This window comes from Hypanus sabinus, chromosome 23, assembly GCF_030144855.1.
Source record: "Hypanus sabinus isolate sHypSab1 chromosome 23, sHypSab1.hap1, whole genome shotgun sequence".
Lineage (NCBI taxonomy): Eukaryota > Metazoa > Chordata > Chondrichthyes > Myliobatiformes > Dasyatidae > Hypanus > Hypanus sabinus.
This window is the reverse complement of record NC_082728.1, coordinates 27886025-27913338: the sequence shown is the minus strand read 5'-3', so window position 1 is coordinate 27913338 and position 27314 is coordinate 27886025. Positions and strand designations below refer to the sequence as shown.

General features: G+C 40.9%; 1 protein-coding gene across 15 annotated transcripts in view; it reads left to right on the top strand.

Moving 5' to 3' along the window:
* rbfox3a (RNA binding fox-1 homolog 3a) overlaps nt 1-27314 on the top strand; it is a 653715-nt gene that overhangs the window by 503867 nt on the left and 122534 nt on the right. For 10 of the 15 annotated variants that reach the window (XM_059948617.1, XM_059948614.1, XM_059948621.1 and 7 more), the window contains one exon: nt 22035-22181. The exons of the other annotated variants lie outside the window; for them this stretch is intronic. In XM_059948617.1, coding sequence (XP_059804600.1) covers nt 22035-22181 — 147 coding nt within the window. The remainder of the gene's footprint in view (nt 1-22034; nt 22182-27314) is intronic. 15 annotated transcript variants of the gene reach the window in all.

Here is a 27314-nt window from a genome sequence, read left to right as displayed (position 1 = left end):
TTTTTATTGGGTTATCTATGCAAATTTCCTTTCCTAGTATCTATTTTCTTCTCTTCAAAGTTCAAAATAACCTTATTATAGAAGTATGTACATAACACCATACATGACCAAGATATTCATTTTCTTGCAGGCATTCACAGTAGAGTAAAGAAAAATAATAGAATCAATGAAAAACTACACAGAAGACTGAAAAAAACATGTAAACCAAGATAAGCTATGCAAATATAAAAAAGACAAATAAATACATAAAATAAAATAATACTGGGAACATGAGTTGTTAAGACCTTAAAAGTGAGGCCATAGGTTGTGGATTCAGTTCAGTGTTGAGGTGAGTGAAGTTATCCACGATGGTTCAGGAGCCTAAATGATTGTTGCTTAAATGATTCCCTCTAAGGTGAAATAATGGATACAGCTCTTAAAATAATATCAATTGTTGGATTGCATAGTCTTAAAACTGTTGTCCTAACAATAGCAGTTCTTCCAATGTCTGTTTGACATATTTCAGATATCTTTTACACTGTGTAATGTTGTTGGCCGGTGGATAGACTCTAAATATTGTTTATTCAGGCATCTTCCCAAACTACCCAAGGGAATCTTGTGATCTGGATATTGACCTGTCATATTTACCTGCATATGGTTATCCACAATTAAAGGCAGACCAAACTTCTGATGTACTGAGCCAAATAAGTTGCTTCATTCCACAAGTAACAACTAAGCAGATAAAATAGTATTGAAAGGAGATTTCACCTCCTGAATTCAATCCCAGTACTCCTGGTTAAAGAAAAAGAAACCACACACCCTATTTGCACTTGTTTTAAACATTATCTTCCTTTCCAGTGGGTTTCAAACTGAAAATATTTTGACCTTCTGAGTTTTCCTTCCAAGCCTGCACTTTTGTGCCTCCTCTCTACTTCCTGTTTGGCCTTGAATATAGTACTGTTTCCTTTTTACCTTTTACTGTATCTCCAGGAGCCCAAGGTGTGACTTCATAGAATCATACAGCATGGAAACAGACCTTTCAGCCCGACAAGTCTGTGCTGACCATCAAACAGCCATTTTCACTAATCACTTGCTAATTCGTCCCACAATGGCACCAACTCCTTCCAGTTTCTGTTGCTATCAACAGTTTACTACAATGGCTAATTAACTTGCCGATCCACATATATTTGCGATAGGGGAAGAAACTGAAGAGGAGCACCTGAAGGAGACTTAAGGAGTCATAGGGAGAACATGCAAACTCCATACAGACAGCACTGGAGGTCAGGGCTGAACCCAGGTCGCTGAAGTTGTGAGGCAGCATCTGTGTTAGCTGCAGCAATATGCTGCCCACCTCTCATACCCTCCAACAGCAGGTCTGCTAATCAGTTGACCAGTCTCCCCAAGTATACACACTGTGAACACCTCACAATATCCATTGAAAAAATATCTTTCCTCACCACAATGGCTATGAATATATGATGTGCAATTGAAGTGAAACAATAAATCGTTCAACTTCCCTAGACATTCTGTCTAATGGCTACGAACGCTTGTGAGATGTGGTATGACTCAGAAGTCTGTGGTCCCTTTTATTGGTAATGTGAACATTCAATCTTTTTTAAAATGCAACTCTTAAGTGCAACTCAATTCTAAAATCCATTCACAAATCTATTTTTTCTCCCAAGTTTAAGCATAAATTCCAATGGCCCCCTTGTTGTCAGTTTATTGGAAACACCATAACACTATAAATCCACTTAACATCCAGTCCAAACCAAACCACTCTAGAGTATTGGAGACAAAGAGACTGCAGATGCTGGGATCTGGAGCAAGAAAACAAATTGCTGGTGGAACTCAGCGGTTCAACGGCATCTGTGGAGAAAATTAGACAACTAAGGTCTCAGATCGAAACCCTTCACCTCGGCTGAAAGAGTATAGAGGGGTTTACAAAGAGGCAATGGATGGGGTTGGGGCCAGAGGTGACGGGCAACAGGTAGATCCAGGCCAGGAGAGATGATTGCCGGATGGATAAGGGAAGAGTGGAACATTGACAGGAGTTGGGGGGTAGGAGATGTAGCCAACTAAGGGTGATAGATGGTGGAATCTTACAGGAAAGGAAAATGAGGCTTGGAACCAAATAAGAGAGCAGGAGTTCTCTGGAAGTGGACCCAGAGTGGGGAGAATGGGAATGATGGGCGCATGGAGTAGAGGAAAGAAAATGGCTGAACCGGGTCTTGGAATAGGGGTGTGGGTTTGGGAGCGTGCAAGAAGAACTGAGTGGACCAGGCGGAGAGAGAAAGGAACACAGAGAAGAGCAGATTACCTGAAAATGTAGAATTCAGTGTTCATGCCATCTCATTTGTAGACAACCCAGATGGAATAGGTTGCATTTGGCCTCACCCTGGCAGTGGAAGAAGCAAAGAACAGACAGGTCCATGTGGCAGTGGAGATGGGAATCAAAATAGATAGCCACCAGAGCTCGAGGTGCCCACATGAGCCAGACTGTCAATGCTCGATAAAGCAGTTGCCTAGTCTGTGTTTGGTCTCACCAAGTTAGAGGACGTCTGTGTATCGCCCGTGATCAAGTTGGTATGGGAAGGAGCTGGAAAAATGACCATTTCCAGAGCAAAACGCACAAAGTGCTGGAAGAGCTGATGAAGGGTCTCTGCCTGAAGCAGTGCCTGTTTATTCCCCTCCATAGTTGCTGCCTGGCCTGCTGAGTTCCAGCATCTCGTGTGTGTTGTTCTGGTTTTCCAGCATCTGCAGAATCTCATGTATTAAGTGACCAGTTCTTTCCTGGAATGGGTGAAGTGAAAGGAGGCAGTTTCAAGGATTTAATCTTTTTGTCAGAAATGAGAGCCTGCTGCGGCAGGAAATTGTTTCATGTCAATGTGCTGGACGGTGGAAATTTAAAATGGATGGGAAGTGCTAATAAACCAATCTCAACTGCCAATACTATCACATTACGATTAACAAAACTGTCAAACTTCCTTCAAAGGTGGCAACTATCTGCTAATAACACACCTATCAATGCTTCTCATTATCCCTCTTCTAACAGCTAAAACATTCATCAGGAAGTAAGCCAGAAACTGGATTTCTTAATCTTGTGAGATACCAGCTTCCCATCTTAAACATGCAAAGGATATGATATTAAATTCTAAAAACTTAGTGCTTAATAAAGCAAACACCTAATACCGTAAGTGACGTGAGAAATTGGAGCAATGAAGTAAACATCTCAGTACGCTTGTACACATCTCCTTTATCAAGAAATGTGTGCACTTTTATTAATAGGCTAATAGGAAAAAATATCTGAAAGCAAAATACATATTCCCATACCACAAAAATTTGCATTATGATCAAAACAGAGAAATTATGTCATGATATCTTGTGTTCCTTAGGAAAATATGTTCTGTAAATTGCTTAAGGAAGTTTTGGGGGTGAAAAGGACAAGATTTAGGGTATGCCATCTAGCAGGTGAAAGCACTGCAGTTGCCACTCCTCATGGAGGCATCAGCAGTGGAAAGGGTGAGCAGTTTCATGTTCCTGGGTGTCAACATCTCTGAAGACCTATCCTGGGCCCAAAGTATTGATGCAATTACACAGAAGGCATGACAGTGGCTATATTTCATTAGCGGTTTGAGGAGAATTGGTATGTCACCAATGACACTCGCAAATCTCTACAGATGTACCATGGGGAGCATTCGCTGGTTGCATCACCATTGGTACAGAGGAGTCATTGTGCAGAAAACTGTAAACTCGGCCAGTTCCATCATGGACACTAGCCTCCCCCGCACTGAGGGCACCTTCAAAAGGTGATTCCTCAAGAAAAGAGCATCGATCATTAAGCATCCCCATCACCCAGGACATGTCCTCTTCTCATTGCTACCATGAAGGAGGAGGTACAGAAGCCTGAAGACACGTGTGACACACACAACATTCCAGAAACAGTCTCTTCCCCTCCACCATCAGATTTCTGAATGGACAGTAAACCCATGAACACCGCCTCACTATTTTTCCTCTTTTTGTACTATTTACTTAATTTGATCTAAGACCGAATATATATGCTTAATTGTAATCTATATTTTTTTTATTATTTTATGTATGCAATGTACTGCTGCTGCAAAACAGAAAGTTTCACAGCATACGCCAGTGATACTAAACTTGATTTTGATTGGATAAGGAATGAACTTTCATTGGAAAGCATACAGCATATACAGGCTCCTTGGTTTCTGACATGGATTTTATACAGTGCAATTTGTTGCTTAAGAATAGAAAAGTTAACAGTTTAGTCAATTGGGACAGATGGTACTGTGAATGGCACTTGTCATTTGATAGAGTTGAACCTGCTCCTGTACTTTCTGTGGGGTTTTGGAAAGCAAAGTTGCTGTCAACAGGACAAACAAAGGACTGGTGCCCTCTACAGGGCATCTGGGATGGCTGTGAACAGAGCAGCAGCCTTTTACACTAATCCAACTGAAGAATAGTGAGAGAGAAAGGGAACTGAAATGAAAAACAAATATTTAATATTATTAGTATCTCTGAAAATAATTAAATAGTGAAGGGATGCCAATCCAAAGTGCTAGGGGAGTGGGAATGCTGTTATTTATCAGTAATTAACTGGATACTTTTGCTGGAATGCTGTAGACTTTAAAAGTAGTCACTAATTTGGCTGTATCCGATAGGTAAATACAGAAAATTTGTGGAGTTCAGTACAGTTGAATATGGCACCAGAGAACAAGATATACTTTCTGTGTGTCTTACAGACGCCATCTCAGACAACAGCCTGTGGATTCTGGTGGTTAACTGTGTATCTAGCCTCACCTAAAGCTGTTGTCAAACGTATGTATCCGTAACGGGATGGTTAGTCGAGATGAGTGTGATGTGACATAACACATTAAATATTCAATATTGCTCTATTCTGAAGCATGAATATTTTGTAAATAAAAGAGAGGTCAATGCCTTTACGGTGTAGATATTCAAAATCAGAATCAAGTTCAATATCACTGGCATATGTCATGAAATTTGTTAACTTAACAGGAGCAGTAAAATGAAATCCATAATAAATTAATGTAGAGAACAAAAACCTAATTACAGTAATTTTTATATCTCACTATTGAATAGTTAAGTTAAAGTATGTAGGGCAGAAAAAAAACAAATAAAATGTAGTGAGGTAATGTTGGTGGGTTCAATGTCCATTTAGAAATCAGATGGTAGGAGGAAGAAGGGCAACACACACAAAATGCTGGAGGAACTCAACAGGGCAGGCAGCATCTAGGAAAAGAGTACGGTCAACATTTTGGGCCAAACCCCTTCGGCATTCCTAGATGCTGCCTGGCCTGCTGAGAGTTCCTCCAGCATTTTGTGTGTGCTGCTTGGATTTCCCTCTCTTGTTTGTGAGAGGGAAAGAAGCTGTTCCTGAATCGCTGAGTGTGTGCCTTTTAGCTTCTGTACCTCCTTCCCAATGGCATCACTGAAAAGAGGGCATGCCTTAGGTGGTAGGGATCTTTAATGATGGACGTCACCTTACCAAGGCACTGTTCCTTGAAGATATCTTGGACACCACAGAGGCTAGTACCCATCATAACCTAAAAACTAACCTAGTGATCCTATTATTTTGTACTTCTGTTACTCATAACTTGCATGTTTATTTTGGATACAATTCATTTATTTCTGATATTTATTCCTGTGATTAGGTTAGGGTTAGTCAGGTTTGTTGGGGCAGCATGGCTTGAAGGCGTGGAAGGGCCTACTCAGACAACCAGGTCAGCAGGGACCCGTTGGATCGAAGGGCCTGTTTTCCGTGCTCTTTGACTCTATGACTTTATGCTTACTCTCCTTGGTGATTCTATGACTGCACTAGCCTTACAAACATTTATGAAGCAATTCAAGTTCAAGGTCACGTTTCCATGAGCAGTGACTGGGGTTCAGGATGTGGAGTCTAAGGCTTACAGATTGGGTTATCAAAAGCCTTTCCAGACTTCTAAACTTCTCTGATAATTGAAAATATTCACAAGCAATTAAAATAGTTTTTAAATAGTATCATTTGAAAAGAAAATACATTTATATAAGACTCTTTTAGCTCTTTTACAATCTAATATTGTAATTAGATTAAGGGAAGAAGGTATTTTTTCAAACAAGCTGGTTGTCCCAGTCATATCTAGCTACAGCTGGTATAAAGCTGATGGGCCAGGTACAAAACATGTGCTCATAGCTAAGCTCTTCCTCTGAGTTTAAATGCTCAGTTTGGTAGCAAGATGAAAATTCAGGCAAACCAGGGGTACATGGACCACTCGGTTAACGGTAGGGATCCATGGCATAAAAAAGGCCGGGAACCCCCCGAGATACACCAATGTCTGACTTCTAGTGTATTCTGTTCTTTGGAAGAGATTCACAATCTGGTCCAATAATGACCAAATCTGTGGAGGATTAACTTGACAGAAAGCACAAAGGGAGAGGACAGATTGGATTTGTTTTCTTCAACACTGATATTCAACATGCAGAGAAAGAATGAAGAAAATATATTAAAAAAAAACTTGTGGGCAAATCACACACCTTATCTAAACCTAACAAGTAAAAACCTGGGGGAAAAAATAACAAACTGTTGAAGGAAGTCAGCAGCATCTGTAGAGGCAGAGAGACAGTCCAAGTTTTGGGTGCATGTATCTGCAGTCACTTGTGCCTCCGAGAAACTGCAAGTGGGAGGTAATGTTCAGCAGTTTTCCTTCCCACCAACATCCAGTGATTAATGATCCTGGGTTTAGGATTTTTACCTTCTTCTATTCATGTGCACAGTAAAAATAACATCATTCTATTTCTGGGTCATTTCTCCCCCCACCTTTTGGCTCCTGAGGGGTTTGGATCCTTCATAGATAAGTTCCACATCCAGCAATCATTGAGAGTGTCCATTCAGGCGCTGAAACATAGTCAACATAGCAATAAAGAAAGTAGAGTTTATTATTGCCCTATTTGTTTAAATTTGAAATACTAACTTTGATTCGAAATAAGAATAGAAAATATTGGAAATGTTCTGGCAGTATTTGTGGAGAGAGGGTAAAAAAGAGTTTTACACATCTATGCTGTGACATTTCATCACAACTCTGGAAGATTAAAAATCAAAGATATTTCAAATGGTGAAGAAGTGGAAGGGTGAGGAGAATAAGAGGAATGTTTGTGGCAGAATAAAGACTCAATATTCCTTAAGATCTGATTTCCAATATCTGAAGGTATTTAATTAGTGATTTAATTTGAACTCGCACAAGACCAGGAGCCATACCTGTGGATAATTTTGAGCTAAGTCTTTGTCCAATATAACTAAAATTAAATATATAATAACTATGATTGAATGAAGCAAAAGAATGGAAAGGTTTAAGATTTTCCAATTTTATCCCTATTAACCTTAATTGAATCAGATTTCTGAAGTGGAATTCAACGCATAAACATTGCATATTTCAAACACACAGTAGACCACAGTTTTATACCCCTTATTTTTTCTTGTGGCAGACCTTTCTTGGTAATGATTCAGTCAGTATTTCTTTGTTTTAAAAAGAGTCCCTGATGACTGCAGTGATTTCCAGTCATCCACCTCTGCCCAATTAGCAATATCCTTATTTAGACTTACCTGGAATCCATTGACAATGGATTTGAGGGAACAGCATCGAGTGTTACAGTGACAAGATACCCAGAGCAAACAGAGATCCTCTAAAAATTATTTTTAATTTGTAAATTTACAACTTTCAAAAACACTTTGTTCTGTAACTTAGTAACCTGCTTAGAAGAAAACTAGTTGGACACTTAAATGCAATTTATTTCAATTTGTTTTTTCATCACTGCATCAGTCCACTTACCTTTAATATTATTTATATAACCATATTACCTGAGGGAGAAAGAACCAAAATCATGATGTAAGATGGCCTTGAATCCATGACTGTTGGCAGTTTAGTCTCTCTGAAAAGGGAAAATAGTCAAATGAGCTATAACTCTGTAACAGGTAATATTTATTCTGTTTGGAAGGAGCTGAATGTAAGAGTGGGGAAAATCGTATTTTCTGATTTGATCTTGCTCACACAGAGTTTTGAATATAAGCAGGAATTGCTGGAAATTCACAATAGATCTATCTGCATCTGTGGAGGGAGAGAAATAGGGCTAACATGTGAGATCAGTGGCCTTTCATTTGATGCTCCGGTCCAACTGAATGTTTCCAGCATTTGCCGCTTTAAATGGCAATTTCCACCATCTGTGGTATTTTGCTACTGAATGAAGAAAATTACCTGTGAAGTATTTGTTCAGAAGATTTAAAGAAGCCTTATTTTGAAGAAACCTCTTGACACAGAAATCCCACATTTTCAGTTTTGACATACAAACTGTTAAACAGATTTTTTCAGTAAATGTGAGTCCGTTTTAAAACTCAGTGTGCTTTGATCCAGACTCCCACTTCACCCCACCCAGGTAACCTCAGGATGAGGCTAGTCAAATACAGTAATGAAGAAAGAATGATGGACATTATCAAAGTCCAAGATCCTAATCCTGTCTTCACTGGGACAAAGAATTTGTAACATTTAATTTTCTTACCAATCATCTAAAATACTTGGTCAAAAGATTTAACTCCCTAAATATTTATAATTACTACAATTATTTAAGAAAGCTGTCCAAATATTTGAATATTCGATGTCTTTTTATTTCCTTATCTTAGTTAATTAAGGAGAAACTTACCACCATTATTCACCATGATCTTCTTATAGCCTTTTACCTTCTCCACCTATCACCCCCAGTTTTTTAACTTCATCCTCCTTTCCTCCATCCATCTACCTTCCCTGTCACTTGGCTTCACCTATCACCTGCCAGCTTGTACCCCTTCCCCTCCCCCAATTTCTTATTCTGCCTTCTGCCCCCTTCCTTTCCAGTCCAGATGAAGGGTCTCAGCTCGAAATGTTGCCTCTTTATTCTTCCCCATGGGTGCTGTCTGACCTGTTGACTTCCTCTAGCGTTGTGTGTGTGTTACTGTTAGATTTTCAGCTTTGGAAAAGAAAAAAAACCACAAAATCTCTTTGAAGGCTGAATTCAGTTTTGTTGATTTTATGTTAATAGCTCCGAGGAGCTGCATCGGCTCGGAAGTTTGCTGCCTCTTTTAACGGGAGGGGCTTTCTGAAGGGTTTTAAAATCATTTTAGGTTAAGAGCCACTCACTTTAATCAGCTGCAATGTATCAGCTTGGATGATAGCCACACTGATGGCTTCAATTATGTGCTGAATTGCAGCTACCAACATTTCAGTGGGGAAATCTGCAGAGGATAGCACTTCAGAACAATTTCCCGATAAAGACAGAGCAGGCAGGAGTGCTGTATTAGTGGCTTTCCAGCACATAGATCGGGCAGGATCCATATCATTTGAGAGACTAATACGGTTAAAAGATTGTTGTGATGCTATCAGGGAACAACAGGGCATGTTTGTCCCTGGTGCAGGGGAGGTACTGGCAGCCTTCTGGATTAAGGTTCACTGGCACTGATAACATGACAGTCCATGATGAATAACATGAATAAGTGTTCAGCTTCCCATGGGTTTAAAGTGTATACATGCTGGCTTCCTGCATCCCAAAGGCTAGCGTAATGTTGAAAAGTGAGCCCAGCAAAAATTCACATTTTCTTTTGATTTATAATTTTTTTCCCCTGGTTTGCTGCAAATTTAAACAATCTTTAAAATGTACTTGTGTCAGCTTGTGCTCTCAAAATTACTGTTCCCTAAAATGCAAGCAAGACTATTACGTTGCAAAGATTTTGGAAGCCATGTCACAGCAGATGGATAATGAGCAGATAGCTTTCGACATGAGTCTGTAAATTTCAAATGTATTGACAACCAAAATGTCAGGATAAGCTGATGCAGGTTTTATGATCACGAGAGTCATCCATTAAATCTTTCAGCCAAACCACAGGAAATGAAACTTACTGTTTACAGCAGTCATCTATTAAAGAAGTAACCAGAGTTAAAAACAAATTGTTGGAGGAGCTTAGCAGATTGCCCTGGTGTCCCTGCTTGTGCTCCTCCAGCTTCTGTCTCCAACTTCACCCCCCCTCTCTAAATGCCCTTTCTTATCCCCCATCTGCTTCCTCCTATCCCAACTCTACCCCTCCCTCTGCCCCACCTGGCTTCTTCTACTTGTCATCCCTCACTCCTTCTGGGTCCATCAATCACCTTTGGTCCTCCATCTCATCCCTCTCCCTCTCCTCTTGAAACCTACATGCTTCCCTCTCTACTCTCAGTCCTGATGCAGATCTGATTCTCAGCACAAAATATGGACGATTCTTTCCTCCCTTCCACTCCATGCTGCCCAACCTGCTGGCTTCCTTCAGCAGCTTGTTTGTTGCTCCAGACTCCAGCATCTGCAGTCTGCTACATCTCCAAGGTGGAAGAACTGTTGATTTTGTTATGAATCATAATGTATTTGGGAAGGTGAAAAGTCAGGGAATTTACAAAACAAAGGAACAAATAATAAAAGGAAGAACAATGGTGCAGAGGAACCAAGAGATCTTGAAGCATTCCCACAGATCCTTAAGGGGCTGACACAGTGATGCAGTCACGAAGAAGGCACATCATCAGCCCTACTTGGTTAGGAGTTAGACGAGATTCTTTATGTCACCAAAGACCCTTAAAAATTAGATGTATGGTGGCAAGTATTCTGACTGGTGGCGTCACAGGTGTCAAGATGGCACCAAGTCGCAGTTTCCATCGAGATTGTGACTCAGACTTAATTGGGTTTTTTTTAAGTTTGTATGGATAGTTTCAGGGACAAAAAGGGAGGTAAGGGTCAGATTAGGGTTTAGGGACAGGGATGTGGAGAAGTTAGAGGTTAGTCCTCCACCCCACATTCAATGTCCAGCTATGTGGACGCATGACGAAGGACACCTCCGACCGGAGTTTGAAAGCCAGCCACATGGATGGGCGATGAAGAACATCTGGAGTCTATGCTTCCACTCTGTGCTCAAAGGCCAACCAGGATCAGATGCCTGTGCGAACAGGAGGCACAAGGTGCACCTGGAGCTCGATACCCCATGATCAGCTAGATCAGGGGTTAATACTGAACATTAGAGGCTGACAGAAATTGAAGATTGATGGTTGAAGCCTGGAGATTGGAGACTTTGTTCTGTCATGGAGTTAGACGATTGTCCATGCGTTTGGGTGGGTGGGAGAGAAGAAAAGGGCTTGCTTTGCTGTTGTTTGTTGTGTCCTGCTTTGATATGTTCTGCCAAGCATCATGGGCATGCTAAGTTGTTGCCAGAATGTGTCGGACATTTACAAGCTGCAGAGCCCTAAGTGTATGAGTGCTTAACACAAATGAAGCTTTTCACGGTGTGTTTTAATGTGCATGTGATAAATAAATCGGAATCTGAAATCTGAATTGTAGCATAGTGGCTCCAATGCACATGAGATCACAAGAGACTGCAGAAGGTTGGACACTCAGCTGGTTTCATCACAGGCACAACTTTCCTCACCATTGCAGACATCTTCAACAGGCAATTCCTCAAGAGGGGAGGCATCCATCACTAAGGACTCTCACCATCAAGGACATGCCCTCTTCTTGTCACTACCATCAAGGAGAAAGTACAGAAGACTGAAGACCCACATTTAACAATTCAGAAATAGTTCCTTTCCCTCTGACTGAGATTTCTGAATGGTCCATGAACCCACAAACATTACCTCATTATTCCTTATTTTGTTTACTTATTTTTGTAATCTATATAATTTTGTCATTGCTCTTTACTGCTGTTGCAAACAATGTAATCTAATTCAGGGATAATAAATCTGATTCTGAAAGATAGTAATTCAGATTGATGAAGTTTTTACGTGATGCCTGTTATTAGCTGAAGAAGTGACAATTCGAGGGAGCAAGTAGTAGCAGGGACACGGTACACACCACTTGCTACAGCCTGAGTTCCACGTGTACATCTGATCACTATGTTACAGGGAAGACACGATTAGGGTGGCGTGGTAGCATAATGGTTAGTACAATGCTTTATAGTACCAGTGACCCAGGGTCAATTCCCGGTGGTGCCTGTAAGGACTTTGTGTGTTCTCCCAGTGACCTCAAGGGTTTCCACCAGGCGCTCTGGTTTCCTTCCACAGTCCAAAGTTAATTGCTCATTGTAAATTGTCCTGTGATTAGGCTAGGGTGAAATCAAGGGATTGCCTGCAGTGCGGTTCGTAGGGCTGGAAGGGCCTATTCCGTGACATATTTCAATAAATAAAAATACAGGAGACGTTCCTGAGGTGATTCATGGACTGGTCCAGATGAAAGGCTCCAACCTGAAACATTGACTGTCCATTTCCCTCTACAGATGCTGCCTGACACCTTGAGTTCCTCTGGTAATTTATACAATTTTCCAGCATCTTCTGTCTTCTGTAGTTTCATTTATGAGAATCTTGCCAGAAACTCATAGCTTTGAGAAAAGGTTGTACAAGCTGAGATTTTTGGCTTTTGAACAGAGGAGGTGGAGAGAGTGTGTAAAAATATTAGGAGGAAATTAAAATAAATCTGATTGTTCTATTTCTCTTAGTAAAACAGTGGACACATATTTAAAATATTTGTTAACTGGATTTGAGGGGAAATGCCAAAAATGATCATCATGTGGAGGTTGAGTTGGACTTAGAATTCACTGTCTAAAAGGGTTGGAGAAGAAGGAAAGGTCATTATACATAAAATGTAGTTGGAGGTGCAGTTGGAAAGCCAACAGCTGTAGGGATGTGAGAGCAAAAACAGGAAGATCGGGCAAGGTTACTAGTTACTTTTCCACCAGTAATGACTTCTTGTGTCAAATAACGTCATTCTGTGTCATAAATTTGTCTATGATTCTGTTCTACTTAAACTTGAAGAGTAGTACGCATAAGGGTCCAAAGTTCACCCGTCACAACTTTGAGGCAAGTCTTGCCCACCATTTTTTTATACCTCAAAGCTGCAACAATGACAGGCGAAGGCAGAATGCAAAATGCAAAAAAAAAATACCTGTCATAGGTTTGCCACTCTGGCATTTAGCTTTGTGAATGCAGGTCACCATTTACAGGGCAGCAAGAAGTTCCTGTATTTGCACTGTGCGTTCAAAGCAAACTCAACATAGAAAGTTAAGACAAGTTGAGTCATTGGTATGAGTTACTGGTATGACATGAAATTATTGAGTTACTGGTATGACATGAAATTATTAAGTCAATGTTTCTGACACCATATGTTAACTGTTACAAAATGGGAGTCACATTTCTTTGACTTTAAGTTTATTGGAGACGTTAAATGCTTTGCTTAAACTTTACCTCATGGTTTATTTTTCTCATTCTTGTTCTGCTCACTTTTTTTCTCTGGGTTAACATTGAATTTCCCTATTATACCTGGCATTTCCTCCTCAGACTTTCACAGTTAAATTCAAAGTTCAAAGTAAGTTTATTATCAAAGTGCATAACTGTCACCATATACTACCCTGAGATTCATTTTCTGGCTGCAATCACAATAGATACAAGAAACACAATAGAATTAATGAAAGGCCACACTCAACAGGATGGACAACAACCAATGTGAAAAAAAACCAACATTCTGTGCAAAAACAGAAAGAAAGAGGGAAAAAAAGGGAAATAATAATAACAATAAATAGCAATAAATATCAAGAACATGAGATGAAGAGTCCCTGAAAGTGGAAACAGTTCAGTGATGGGGCGATTGAAATTGAGCGAAGTTCAATCACATAATCCTTCAATCTGATAGAATTTGGAGGTGCGGTTATTTACCCTATTCATCCAAGTCAAAAATACCCCGTTTCTACTCTACAGCGACATTAAATATCACCAATGTTAAATGAACATTCCAGTAAACAATGTGCAAGCTTCCCTTGGAGTGTTGTGTTCAGTTCTAGTCACCTCATTTCAGGCAGGATGTGAAAGCTTTAGAGAGGGTGCAGAGGAGATTTCCCTGGTTGCTGCCTTGACTGGAGAGCATGTCCTGTGAGGGAAGGTTGAGCAAGCTAGGGCTGTTCTCTTTGGAGTGAAGGGGGATGATAGATGACATGATAGAGGTGCATAAGTCATTAAGAGGCATACATGGGATCGATAGCCGGCACCTTTTTGCTGGGGTGGCAATGGCTAATATGAGAGGGCAGAATTTTAACGTGATTGGAGGAAAGTGTAGGGAGGAAATTCAGAATTAGTTTTTTTTTACATAGAGAGTGGTGGGTGTGTGGAATACACTGCCAGGGGTGGTAGTTGAGGTAGATACATGAGGGATATTTAAGAGACTCTTAGATAGGTATGTGGATGAAAGAAAAGTGGAGGGCTATGTGGAAGGGAATGGTTAGATTGATCTTGGAGTAGATTAACAGGTCAGCACAGCAACATGGACTGAAAGACCCGCACTGTTCAAAGTTCAATGTAAGTTTATTATTAAAATATATATGTCACCATTTACTACTCTGAGATTCACTTACTTACAGACGTTCACAGTAAGTACAAGAAACACAATAGAATCAATGAAAGACGGCCCCCAACAGGGTGGACAAAAAGGATAAAAAGAAAGGAAGATTCAGAACCAGAATCAAGTTTAATATCACCAGCATATGCCGTGAAATTTGTTAACCTTAGCGGCAGCAGTACAATGCAATACATGATAATGTAGAAAAATATAATAACAATAGTAAAGAAATTAGCAGTAAATACCAAGAAGCTGAGGTGAAAAGTCCTTGTAAGTGAGTCCATAGGTTGTGAGAACAGTTCGGCAATGGAGTGGATGAAGAAGAGTAAAGTTATCTCCTCTGGTTCAAGAGCCTGATGATTGAGGAGTAATAACAATTCCTGAACCTGGTGGTGTGGGTGCTAAGGCTCCTATACCTACTCCTTGATGGTAGCAGTGAGAAAAAAGCATGGTGTGGATGATGGGGGTCCTTGATAATGGTTGGTGCTTTGGTATGACAACATTCCATGTAGATGTGCTCAGTGGTGGAGAAGGCCACACCTGTGATGTACTGGGCCAGATCCATTACTCCTTGTAGGATATTCCATGCAAGGACATTGGTGTTTCCATATCAGACTGTGATGCAGCCAGTCAGTATACTCTCTACCACACATCTATAGAAGTTTGATAAAGTTTTTGATGACATTCTGAATCTTAAACTTATAAGAAAGTACAGGTGCTGCCATGCTTTCTTTGTAATAACACTTATGTGCTGGACCTAGGACAGATTGACAGAAATGATAACACCAAGGAAATTAAAGTTGCTGACCTTCTCTGCTTCTGATCCTCAATGAGGACTGGCTCATGGACCTCCGGTTTCCTTCTCGTGCAGTCAATGATCAGCTCCTTGGTCACGCTGATGTTGAGTGAGAGGTTGTTGTTGTGGCACCACTCCACCGGATTTTCAATCTCTCTCCTATATCGTGATTCATCACCACTTTTGATTCAGCCAAACACAGTCGTGTCATCATCAAACTTAAATATGTCATTGGAGTTGTGCTTCGATTCACAGTCATAAGCATAAAGTGAGTAGAGCAGAGGGATATGCACACAGCCTTGTGGTGCACCTGGCTGATGGATATTGTGGAGGATATATTGTTGCCAATCCAAACTGACTGGAGTCTGCAAGTGAGGAAATCGAGGATCCAATTGCGCAAGGAGGTATTGAGGCTAAGATCTTGAAGTTTACTGATTAGGTTTGAGGGGATGATAGTATTGAATGCTGAGCTGTAGAGCACCCCTGATATATGCATCTTCATTGTCCTATGTTCTCAGATTTACCTGAGCAATTTTTGTCCAATACTCATAATTAAATTTTCCACTATCCCTAGCTTTTGACTAATTTGTTATGTGTCAATCTATGAACAGATAGAACAGCAAAAAGAACCAAATGCCAGAATTCTGAATTGAAAATAAAAAATGCTGGAAATACCCACAGATCCAGCAGCATCTATGGAAAGAAAAATGAAGTTATCAATTCATATCAATGACTATTAGAATGGTTTTCAACAGTCAACAAAATTTTCCCATTTTAGGTGTTTTAATTGGTTATTTCCCAAGTCAATGAAGGGACCCAAGTCAGTTCTAAGCAGGTATGATTAAGCCTTTTATATACGCCTGTTGCTAATGATCTGAAGGCATTTCCAGCAGAAAGTGTTGTGCCCGTGTTTGACTATTTCCCTCTTGATGACCAGACATCTTGCGCTCAGTAATGGTGGGATTTACCACATTGAATCTTGAGCTTAACAATTAGCCGGCGAACTCTAGTAACGACATTAACCATTTCAGCCAGCTTTGGCTGGTACTCCAAGGGAATGAATAAACTAGATGAAATTCAATTAAGTTTCAGTGAAATGAAGCTGGTAAAACAGTTTGCTGGAATCCCTTGCTTCTAAATGAATTATTGATTGTTAAATAACATTTCAGTCAGTCTACATTAACCATAAAATGTCTGCCATCCATTATGGTTCTGGATGTCTGTTCTTTGAGAAGGAAGAGCTTATAACAAAAACCATTGTTTGCATCATTACTGCTGAAAAAATAAATGTAACATGCCCTAGGCACATTGAAGAACAGATTTGGTGGCACGTTCAGCAGGCTCTGTCCGATTCAAGTTAGTAGTCAAAGCAGCCTTGTGACAGTATAACACAGTTTTCTTTGCAATGCTTGCAATGTGAAGCTAAATTAACATTGGTTATTTTTTTTTAAATACCTTATTTTACTCATTTCAATTTTTCAAAAAAATGTCACATCGAATCCCTAAACACTTAAGGCTGCATTAACCTTGCAAGATTCCACCCAAAACAAACCAGAAGAGACGCAGACCTGACATTATGATCCGCCTACACATCTGTAGCAGCTGGTCAGCTCAGCCATTTAAAATAATATGCAAATAGATGTACAGCCAGTATTTTTGCATAATTCCATCTCTCCACTGTTCTACTAGTTCCCTTTAGGCTGTCACAAAGCATTAGTACCAGTTCAGGGCATTGAGGGGAACAAAGGAATGGGTTGAAAGGCATCTACAACTGCAGGTTTCAAACCACCTGTGATATTTAATTGGCAGTGCTCCCAGCAGAATCATTAAAATCCTAGTTTTACCAGTAAAACAAACAACCAAATAGGTAAAAAAAAATACCTTGTTATAAGATGTTTAAATTCTTTGAAGTGGAGTAATGGTTCTCTCTTGGAAGTGATAGTTGAAACCTCCCCAACACTGGCAGAGAACAGCTACTGAAAGCTACTTCTTAAATTTATTTCGTATCTAGCCCAACTCAGAGAAACAGAAGGAGTAAGTTACCCCAGCTGAATGTGCTGGTGAAGCGCTGCCTTTGTACCATGAAAGCTCCTGTACTCTTAAAATCAAAGAAAATTCATGGGTGGTTACATGTGGAATGTCTGGCTGTGGCATATTAATTATATACACAATGCATATACTTAATAATTATATACATTATATTTCAGCTGTGGCTCTAGTCAGTGGCTTAGAAAGTTGTGGATCTGATTCCTAGTTTGCACCTTGAATAAGAAAGCAAGGTTGGGTTTATAATCCGAGTTGATCTTCTTTGGATGATCTCACAATATAAAAGTACTGGCCATTTGAATCAAATGCACCAAAAGAGATCATTTGGCCCTTCGTGTTCTGCTGGCCCTCAAAAAACCAATAACAATGGAAAAAAATTGGTATCAAGAGTTATACGCCAAAACACCTTACAGCACTTCTGAGAGCAGAGAAACCATTGCTTGAATGGAAATCATTTTCTTTTAATGGATATAGGGTCAGTGCAAATCAAAACAAAGAGACTCCACAGCTGCTGGAAATCGAGAGGAACACACGGTGAACCTATGATAAAGGGTATCGGCCCAAAACGTAGACTGTTTATTCCTCTCCATAGGTGCAAACTGGCCTGCTGAGTTCCTCCAGCATTTTGTGTGGGTTGCGCTGGGATCATGCAATTCCAGTCTCTGATACAATTAAGTGCGGATTTCACCGTTTTTCGGGCAATACTGAAATGTTTAGTGAACCTGTCATTTGGGACTGAAAATATTATATAAATCATTAAAAAAAGATCGAGAACCCCCTCTGTTCTTTGGTTTAGATTATTTCTGTGTACCAGTTTCAACAACCACTTTGTAATAAATTACAATGATGCCTTTGAAGTAAAAAGAAGAAAAAGGATCTGGAAAGGAAGGAGGAGAATAGGAACTATCATCCTTCTCCTCCCTTCCAGACAATATAACATACACGGGTCTGAATAACCACTTCTGTGCACTGAGAGTTTATAATTATTTATTTTCATTAATGGGGATATGATAGTGTTATGGTAAAGTTATTGGGCTAGTATTCAGATACCTGGACGACTGATGCAAAGATTTATCATAGAATGGTTACAGCACAGAAGGAAACCATTTGGCCAACTATGTCTGTGCCAGCTGTCCACCAGATTAGTGACAGTAATCATGAAACAGGCAGATTATCACAAATATCAGGTTCACTAATATACTCCAGGGAAGGGATGTCCTTTCCAGGGAACAAGATCTTCCATCTTTATTCCCAGGGTACACAAACTTCCAGTCCCTAAAAATGTAGTTGATTCTGACTCGCCCTCTGAAATGACCCATCAAAGCCTCAGGTTCAACAGGGCAATTAGAGCTGGGTGATAAACACTGATGATGCCAGCGACACCTACATTCTCTGTCAATCGAGGCAGACTGTGCTGTTTCCTTGCCTCACTTGCTGCAGGCATTTATCTTATTTTAGCATCTGCAAACTTACCAACCACTCACAATTATTCTGAACCGCTTGAATGTAAAGCTTTCTCTCCAATTCAAATTTATAAAAGTCTTGGCCGGATTTCCAACAGCTGCCACATCCTGGGAAAAAGAGTTAAAAATTGTGCTCTGCCAGAAAGCGAATGGATTAATCACAATGAGCAACCATATGTTAGAAAATGCAAGGGGAAACCCTCAACTTTTGAGGTGCAATTAGCTCAGAAATCCACTCCATCCAGTTTTTAACCAGATATTAGATGGCATGGCATCTTTTTTTGTAATACGTGTTATAATTTGTATGAAATGGAAAATGTGAACAAAAATCTGGGATTTATACCAGAGTTTTGCACTGAATTCTTCTTCTTTTTGTCTCACACATAATGCACGGAGAACTTTGGATATTCCCATATTGACGGCAAATGACACTCAGTGCAAATCCTGTTGGCACCTCCAGGATTTGTTTTGAAGTGACCTGCCATTTCTACAACCCTGTGCTGAGGGTGAGTCTGTATGACTTGAAGGGGATTCTGCTTCCTCAATAGTCTAGCTCTGGGATCCCAAGCCAAGTTGGACCATTGAGTATCTTATGTATTGGCTCTTCTTCAGATTCTCCCATCATATTACGCCTACTCCAACTCCCACAAACTAACGATCCCGTTCACCAAGTTCCTTACTCACTCACTGATTAATGTACTAGAACCGCCCCCTCTATCTCCAACTTAACACTCTCCTGAAGTGGCACATTCCTTCACACACTAACCATCCAACCAGACCCTACTAGGTGACCTCCTGACCCTAATTCTCTGCAATACTTCTCACCCAATCAGATTTCCCTCCGAACCACTCAAGTGTCTCCTGACCTGATCAATCCTATATCCCCAGCCAGGGATAGTGTCCTCCTCACCAGCACGATCATCAACCCCAGACAACAGACTTTGTCTTGACGTGTTTCTTAATCCAAGTCCTTTGCCCATCCACCTTCAGATGATTCAAACCAAATGGCTGGTCAAGATTTACCCAGTTTTCATCATCATAAGTTCTTGACCATTATGGGGAAGACACAGAAAACCTCAGGTACCTTTGGATGGCCAATTGGCAGATTCACATGTAAGATAGGTGTTGGGGCACTGCAGAGTAACTGTTAATTTGCTTCTGCTGGTGTTGTGGAAGTACTAGAGTGGTTTGTTTAAAAAAAAACACACTGGTTAGCAATAATCAGGAATATATTTCTCACAACTAATGACGCTTTCTCAGTATTTAACTTACTGGAAGTGGAAATGTTCAGGGCACAAACACGTACATTTGAGTTGTTCTCTGATCTTGGGAATGTAATCGTAAACACTTCATCACCATGCAAGGAGATATCACAGTGTGCTGTTGATTGTAGTATGTCCTCCGAATAACCAGAATCAACAGTGCACTGACAATGTCTCCTCGCGTGGTGACAAAACGTTTGCAATTAAATTCCCAAGATGGGAGAACAACTCAACCAAACCATCAACTACCTGGGCTGCACATCTTCTGAACATTTCCGACACATACATTTCCCCAAACGGCTGGATGCAGAGCTCAGCAGGAGCACAAAAAGTGTTGCCTTAGTGAAGAGGAGCATGAACCTGTGTAATGACACCTCCAGAGAATTTCAAAAGAAATGTAGTACACAAAAATACTAAAATTACTTCATAAAATGCTAGAAAACAATTATAAGTGATGGTAATTAAGTTATCGCTGATGTTATGCAGTCCTAAATCTTTGACTTGAAATGTTACCCTGTCTACTAAGCTAACTGGGGCCTGTAATTATCCTCCTGTTGCTCCCTATACCCATAGAAAGGAAGACAGATGTCCTGTCAGTAAATTCCTGAGGACAAATTAATAATTCATTAATCGAGTGATCAGGTCTCCAGCAGATATTGGGTTAACTCCAGACTTAATACTCTAAGCATTGTGCAAATTGGATGGTTAGACGAAGAAGGAGTGGCTCAATAAGGAATATTTATTGATATCTGAGAAGGTAATATTTAATTGGAGCCTGTTATTCACCTCTTAATAGTTAACCTTTCAATTTGTTAGAAAACAGGTGGCATTTCATTAATGTTTCAACCTTTTACATTTCTGTTACAAGTGATGGAATGGAATATGGCCTCATTTGTATTCCGTGTGAACAGGAAACAGAGCCACAGAATTTGTCCTGAACCAAAGAAGGCCCATGCTCAGCTCACCCCAAATGTGAAGACCCAAGGCTCATTTCCATATTAATCAGAATATTGCTATCCTAGTTTACAATTTTTTTTTAAGTCTCGCACCAAAATGAGCCTGATCTTTACTGGGTTGCCACATTTTTGTTTTGAATTAATATTTGGCCCTAACATAGCCATTAGGCCTATGATATATTCAACATTCCTGATGCTTACATGAGTCAGGACCCAAGGCAGTCAGAATCATTGGTGGTGCTGAGTTAATGACAGTGTTCATAAACATTTGTATTCTATTCCTAGTTCATGAGGGAAAAATTCATATCTTGATATACATAGGAGCATGTTGCAAGATTCTGTCCCAAACATTATACAAGTAATTTAAAAAGGTTATCAATCAGTGGCAAGCTGGAACAACCACAGATCTTCACCGGTTGTTTACTTATGGTAATTAACGTGACATGATCTATGATGTGGGCAATCGTAATCTTTGACTATCGTTGTTCATGGCAAAATTTTCAGCAGAAGTGGTTTACCATTGCCTTCTTCTAGGCAGTGTCTTTACGAGACAGGTGACCCCCATCCGTCATCAATATTCTTCAGAGTTTGTCTGCCTGGCGTCAGCGGTCGCATAGCCAGGACTTGTGGCGTGCACCAACTGCTCGTGCGACCATCCAGCACCTGTAACCATGGCATCACGTGATCCTGATTGGGGGGGGGGGGGGGGGTTGTTGCTAAGCCAATGCTACAACTTGTCCAAGAGTGTCCTGCAGGCTCGCAGAGAGAAGGAAGGACCACCTTACACCCTCTTTTGGTAGCAATGTATCTCCACCCCTCCTCCCAATTAATTATTGTAACTGTTGTATATTAAGTTGTAAGTAGAAGGCTAGTGAGAGAAAGCGAGTTAGGGTGCCTGAGGGAGAAAGGGAAACATAGATATTTTATTGGATAATACGAAATAATGAGAAAGAAGGCTTATTTCATTGTCATTTTGACAGTCTATCTGCTGTAAATTCTACATTAGTTGGTATTGTAAATGAGTGTAGACAAACTGCAATTGAGTTATAACCATATTTTGCTAATATATGTCAAGAGGCCCCACTGTATGCATGTTGCTTTGTAGGCTGGCCCACCTGAAGGTTATGTACAGGATGTCGGAGTTCAAAGTTCATTCCCGGAGACCTCTGTAAGGAGTTTGCACATTCCTCCCTTGACCGCGTGGATTTCCTCCAGGAGTTCTGGCTTTCTCCCAGAGTCCAAAGACATAGCGGTTAGTACGTTAATTAGTCATTGTAAATTGCCCCGTGATTAGGATAGGGTTAAATAAAGTTGTCAGGGGTCACAGGGTGATACGGCTCGAAGGGCCAGAATGGCCTAGTCTGCGCTGTATCTCTAAGTAAATAAAATAAAGAATTAAGTAGAACTTAGCCATAGAAATAAACCTTCCCTCATTCACAGTCATACATTCTGATCATGTTTAAAGCATCTCATGCACTGTTGCAGTATCTGACAGTCCTTCCCTCTGGACTATGTTTGAATGATGATCATCATTTCCCTGGGTCTCCAACGGTACACCCATTACGCAGACCTTATGTGCTGCTTCACTTGTTTTGCCAAAGATAATTCCCGAATTGTTTAATTAAACTGATAATCTACAGATAATATGGACTCTAGTGTTTGTTGAAAATGCCAGATGTTCTGCCATGTGTTCCCTAGAAGGCTACTGAGCTGGAAAGAACAGAGGCTCCACAGATCAGTGGAAAGAAAAATGGATCAAAAGCACTTTGTCATTGAGCAGATAGGCAATTGTTCCTTTTAACTAAACTTGTATTGGAGTGACCATTTATAGTCATGATGTATTTTATTATTCACTGAGTTGAATACTTAGAATGTTATGCCTTCTATAATCTTTGGTTGCCGTATCCTTTGCCTGCCTTTGTGGTCCCTTGGGGTGGAGAATACTGCACTTCAACTGTCTATTCTTACTAAATCAATGGAAGGAATCAATAAACACTGGCAGATCTTCGTGGGCATGATGCACAGGTTGGGCCAGATCCCTCCCGTAGTAGCTAAAGTACATCTCCAGCTTCCCCATCAGTGAACGACAGCAACCTGGTGAAGCTCTGCCACTCTGGTGCAGTGGCACTTCACGCACGACCGTGCTAGCCCTGCAGGTAAACTATAGGTGTGATATTTGCCTATCGCTTTATAAGAGTTTGCCTGTACTTTTTTTTTCACTCCACACACATTAACTAAAATAAATGGAGCAGTTACATTTGGAACAGGAGGCTGTATTAAGAGCTCTGACAGGAGATCCAGTGCTGAAGTTTTACGGTGTATTTGTTCCACACTTCCTTCAAGTGTGACTCCCTGTGGAAGTGTGGGAGTTCTAAATTTGCCCTTTTATTTTTAGTAATTTGCATTATCAAGTATATATTTTTGCCTAGCCTCCCACAGTGGATTTGTTTGGATTGATTAAGATACAATTGCTTCATTTACTTCCCCAGACTACTTTCCTGGTCATGCAAATAATTAGAAAATGAAGTCTTTTCACTGTGGTTATTATTGCACAAGGGAAAGATATATGCAAGGGAAGAAGCTTGTCTCTGCGAATCCTACACTGCCAGCATTCATTTCTGATCTTTTCCCCTTATTATCACCCAGTGTAGACATTGGGAGACAAACGAGAAAATCTGCAGATGCTGGAAATCCAAGCAAAATGCTGGAGGAACTCAGCAGGCCAGGCAGCTTCTATGGAAAAGAGAAGAGCTGACATTTAGAGCAGGGACCCTTCATCAGGACTGGGGAAACACAAGGTGATAGGTGAAACTGGGAGTGGAGAGGGAAGGGGCGATGTAAAGAGCTGGGAAGTTGATTGTTCGAAAATTACAGGGCTGGAGAAAGGGGGAATCTGACAGGCGAGGACAGAAGGCCATGGAAGAAAGAAAAGGGGAAGAGCACCAGAGGGAGGTGATGGACAGGAAAGGTGAGAGAGGGAAACGGGATCAGGGAATGGTGAAGGAGAGGAGGTGGCATTACTGGAAGCTCGAGAAATCAAAGTTCATGCCATCAGGTTGGAGGCTACCCAGACAGAATATAAGGTGTTGCTCCTCCAATCTGAGTGTGGCCTTATCATGACGGTGGTGGAAGCCACAGATTGACATATTGGAATGAGAATGGGAAGTGTAATTAAGATGGGTAGCCGCTGGGATATCCTGCTTCTTCTGGTGGATGGAGCGTTGGTGCTTGCTGAAGCCGTCTCCCAATCTACGCCAGGTCTCATCAATATACAGGAGCCAGACTGGGAGCACCAGATACTGTAGATGACCCCAGCAGACTCACAGGTGAAGCGTCATCTCACCTGGAAGGACTGTCTGGGGCCTTGAATGGTAGTGAGGTGTCTCAGTTAAACAAGTGATTAAGATTCAGGTTGAGACATGCAGTGAAATGTATTGTTTGTATTAAAAACCAGCATATGTTTGTATTGAAAACTAAGGATGTGCTGGGGGCAGCCCACAAGCATTGCCACATATTCTAGTGCCAACATAGCGAGTCCACACAGCTCAGCAGAACAATGCACAGTGCAGCAAAACAGAACTCACACACACACACACACACACACCAGGTTGTCTCTGGACTCCAGCCTCCAGATTTGCAGACACTGGGCCTCAACTTGCTGGTGGACTCAGGGTTCTGGCTCAGAGAGGAGACGTGGAGACTTGTACTGTATCTCCTCCGTTCAGTTGCAGAGTTCATTACAGTCACTTGCGAAGTGATGAGACCTCCTCTGTTGCTCTAGGCTTCTTGGTTGCAGAAGGACTTTGGCTTTGCCCCGTACTATCCTGGACTCTTGGAGATATAAGTGCAAAGTGTCGATTGTAATAACACTTCATGAAACATGGCCATGTCTGCTCTTCTGACCAATTGCCAGACTATACTTTCTCTCTGTGATGAAATACCTACCTTGTAATGATGCATTATAAGGCAGAAGTTTCTGGATTTGGACAAGGTCAGCATTATGGGATTAATATCCCATCTCGAACTGCTCTAAACAAAAGACCTGCCACAGAACCAAACTGACTGATGCATCCTTATGGACTTGGCTATTAATGGTCAACCCTGCTAACCTAAACACAAAAGATTCTGCAGATGCTGGGAATCCAGAACAATACACACAAAATGCTGAAGGAAATCAGCAGGTGGGGCAGTGTCTATAGAGAGGACTAAACAGTTAACATTTTGGGCCAAGACCTTTTATCAGGACTGGAAAGGAAAGGGGAAGAATCTAGAAAAGGAAGGTGGAGGGAGGAGAAGCCGAATTCCTCCCTCCATCCACCCATCTTCCCCCTCACCTGATCTCACCTATTATTGCCAGTTTGTACTCCTTCCCCTGCCCCCTCCCACCTTAACAATGACAATGACAGGGCACAATTCTAAAGTAGGTACAAGAAGTTTAAATAGCAGCTGGAATCTGGGTTCTACAAATAAAGCCCAAGAGCATATGAGCATTGAAGTCATAATGAAGCAAAAAAAAACAAGCAGTTGGATGAACTCAGGGTTCTGGCTCAGAGAGGAGACGTGGAGACTTGTACTGTATCTCCTCCGTTCAGAACATCTGTGAAGAAAAAATGGGCAGTAGGCATTTTAGGTTGCGACCCTTCATCTAGAGTAGAGGGGAAGTATCCAAAGGTGAGGGGGAGAAATGGGGCAAAAGCAGGAAAGCAAGAGGTGGATCCAGCTGATGAGGGATTGATTGGCAGATGGAGTCAGGCAGAGGAGGGAAGGGTGCAGGTGCAAATAGAAACTAAGAGGTGATAGGTGAAGACAACAAAGGGCCACCAGTTCTGGATTCCTGAAAGAAAGGAAGGCTAAGAGTGGATCCAAATAAAGAAGGGATGGGGGGAAGATAGGAACAATGAGGGGGAGGGGGTTGTGAAGAGAGAAACTGAGGGGGCTGGAAAGGGTAATGTTTAGGAAGAAAGGGGTGTGCAAGAGGACCATGACAGCGTAGTGGTTAGGGTGACACAATTACAGCTTGGAGCCTTCCAGTGTTCGTAGTTTAATTCCAGAGCCTTTCCGAAAAGTCCCTGTACGTCCTCCCTGTGGAATGTGTGCATTTTCCCCAGGCGCTCCATTTCTTCACACGGGTCAAAGACATACAGGTTAGGTTAATTGGTCCCATGATTAGCCTAGGGTTAATCGGGATGATGGGATTGCTGGAATGGCGTGGCTCCGCAGTTTATTGCTAAATAAATAAGTCAGAAGAAGCGAAGGATAGAGGGTGAAATGGTAACCAGAAATACAATGAATCTTTATAAAATATTGGTTCAGCCATAGTTACAGTATTGTGTGCAGCTTTGTGCACCCTACTTTACGAAAGCCGAAAATGCTTTGAAGAGTGAATAAAGGGGACTTATGGATGAGGGTGAGGGTTTATGTGAGAGAAGCTGGTGTTGTTCTTCTTGCAACAGAGAAGGCTACAATGAAGTGAAACTGAAATATTTAAAGTCATAAAGGATACAAACTGAGGAACTGTTCCCTTTGGTAGAGGGATCAAATACTCTGGATTTTGAAATGAGGTGAGTGGCAAAAAAAATAGAAAGTGCTACACTGAAAAACTTCTGGGTCTGAAAAACATGGCTGACGGTAGAAGGGAATGCAGGTTTATTTGGAACATTTAATAGGGATTTGGTTAAGTTTGTGAATCTTGCAAGGTTGTAAGGAGAGCAGGATTGTTTGACATAGAGCCAGTACTGAATTAGTTGGCCAAGAGGCAATACTGCACTGTGCCAAAGCCACTGACCTCTATAACCTTTTATCTCAGCACATGTGACTTTGATTTATCTTTCATATTTTGTCCCTTTTTCTGTTTATTCCAATTTCTCTTCTCATTGTATGCAACTTAATACCAATTTTGCTTTGTGCTTTTTGGACATGTTGACTTACGTTTTGGTATGATATCTTCCTGCCTGCTTTAACACAAGTTCTCAGAATATCCCTCCATCCACTCTGCTTAGGATAATGACATTACCTTTATTTATTACAACCTTTTTGCTTTGAAATGGGTTGAAATAGTTTCCAATAATGTGTAAAAAGGGGTAAATGGGCAGAGATTAATGATTCTGCCAGAGTAGTAATTAGAAATGGTAAAATTAGATCAGCCTGCACTGTGGAAGTTTTACAAGAGACAAAACGTAGAAGCTCGTTTCACAGTGCCCAATTGCAGCGTCTGCAATAACTTTTCCTGCTGTGCTAGGTTAGATGGTTAGTTGATTTTCACTCAATGCTTGATGAAATGGCTCCCCGTAACAAGTTAACACATTCGTCTACTTTACTTGAATTAGCAATGGAACAAAGCAGCAATTGCCACAAGCTAAAATGCATTGAGGTAAACGCAAGTTAA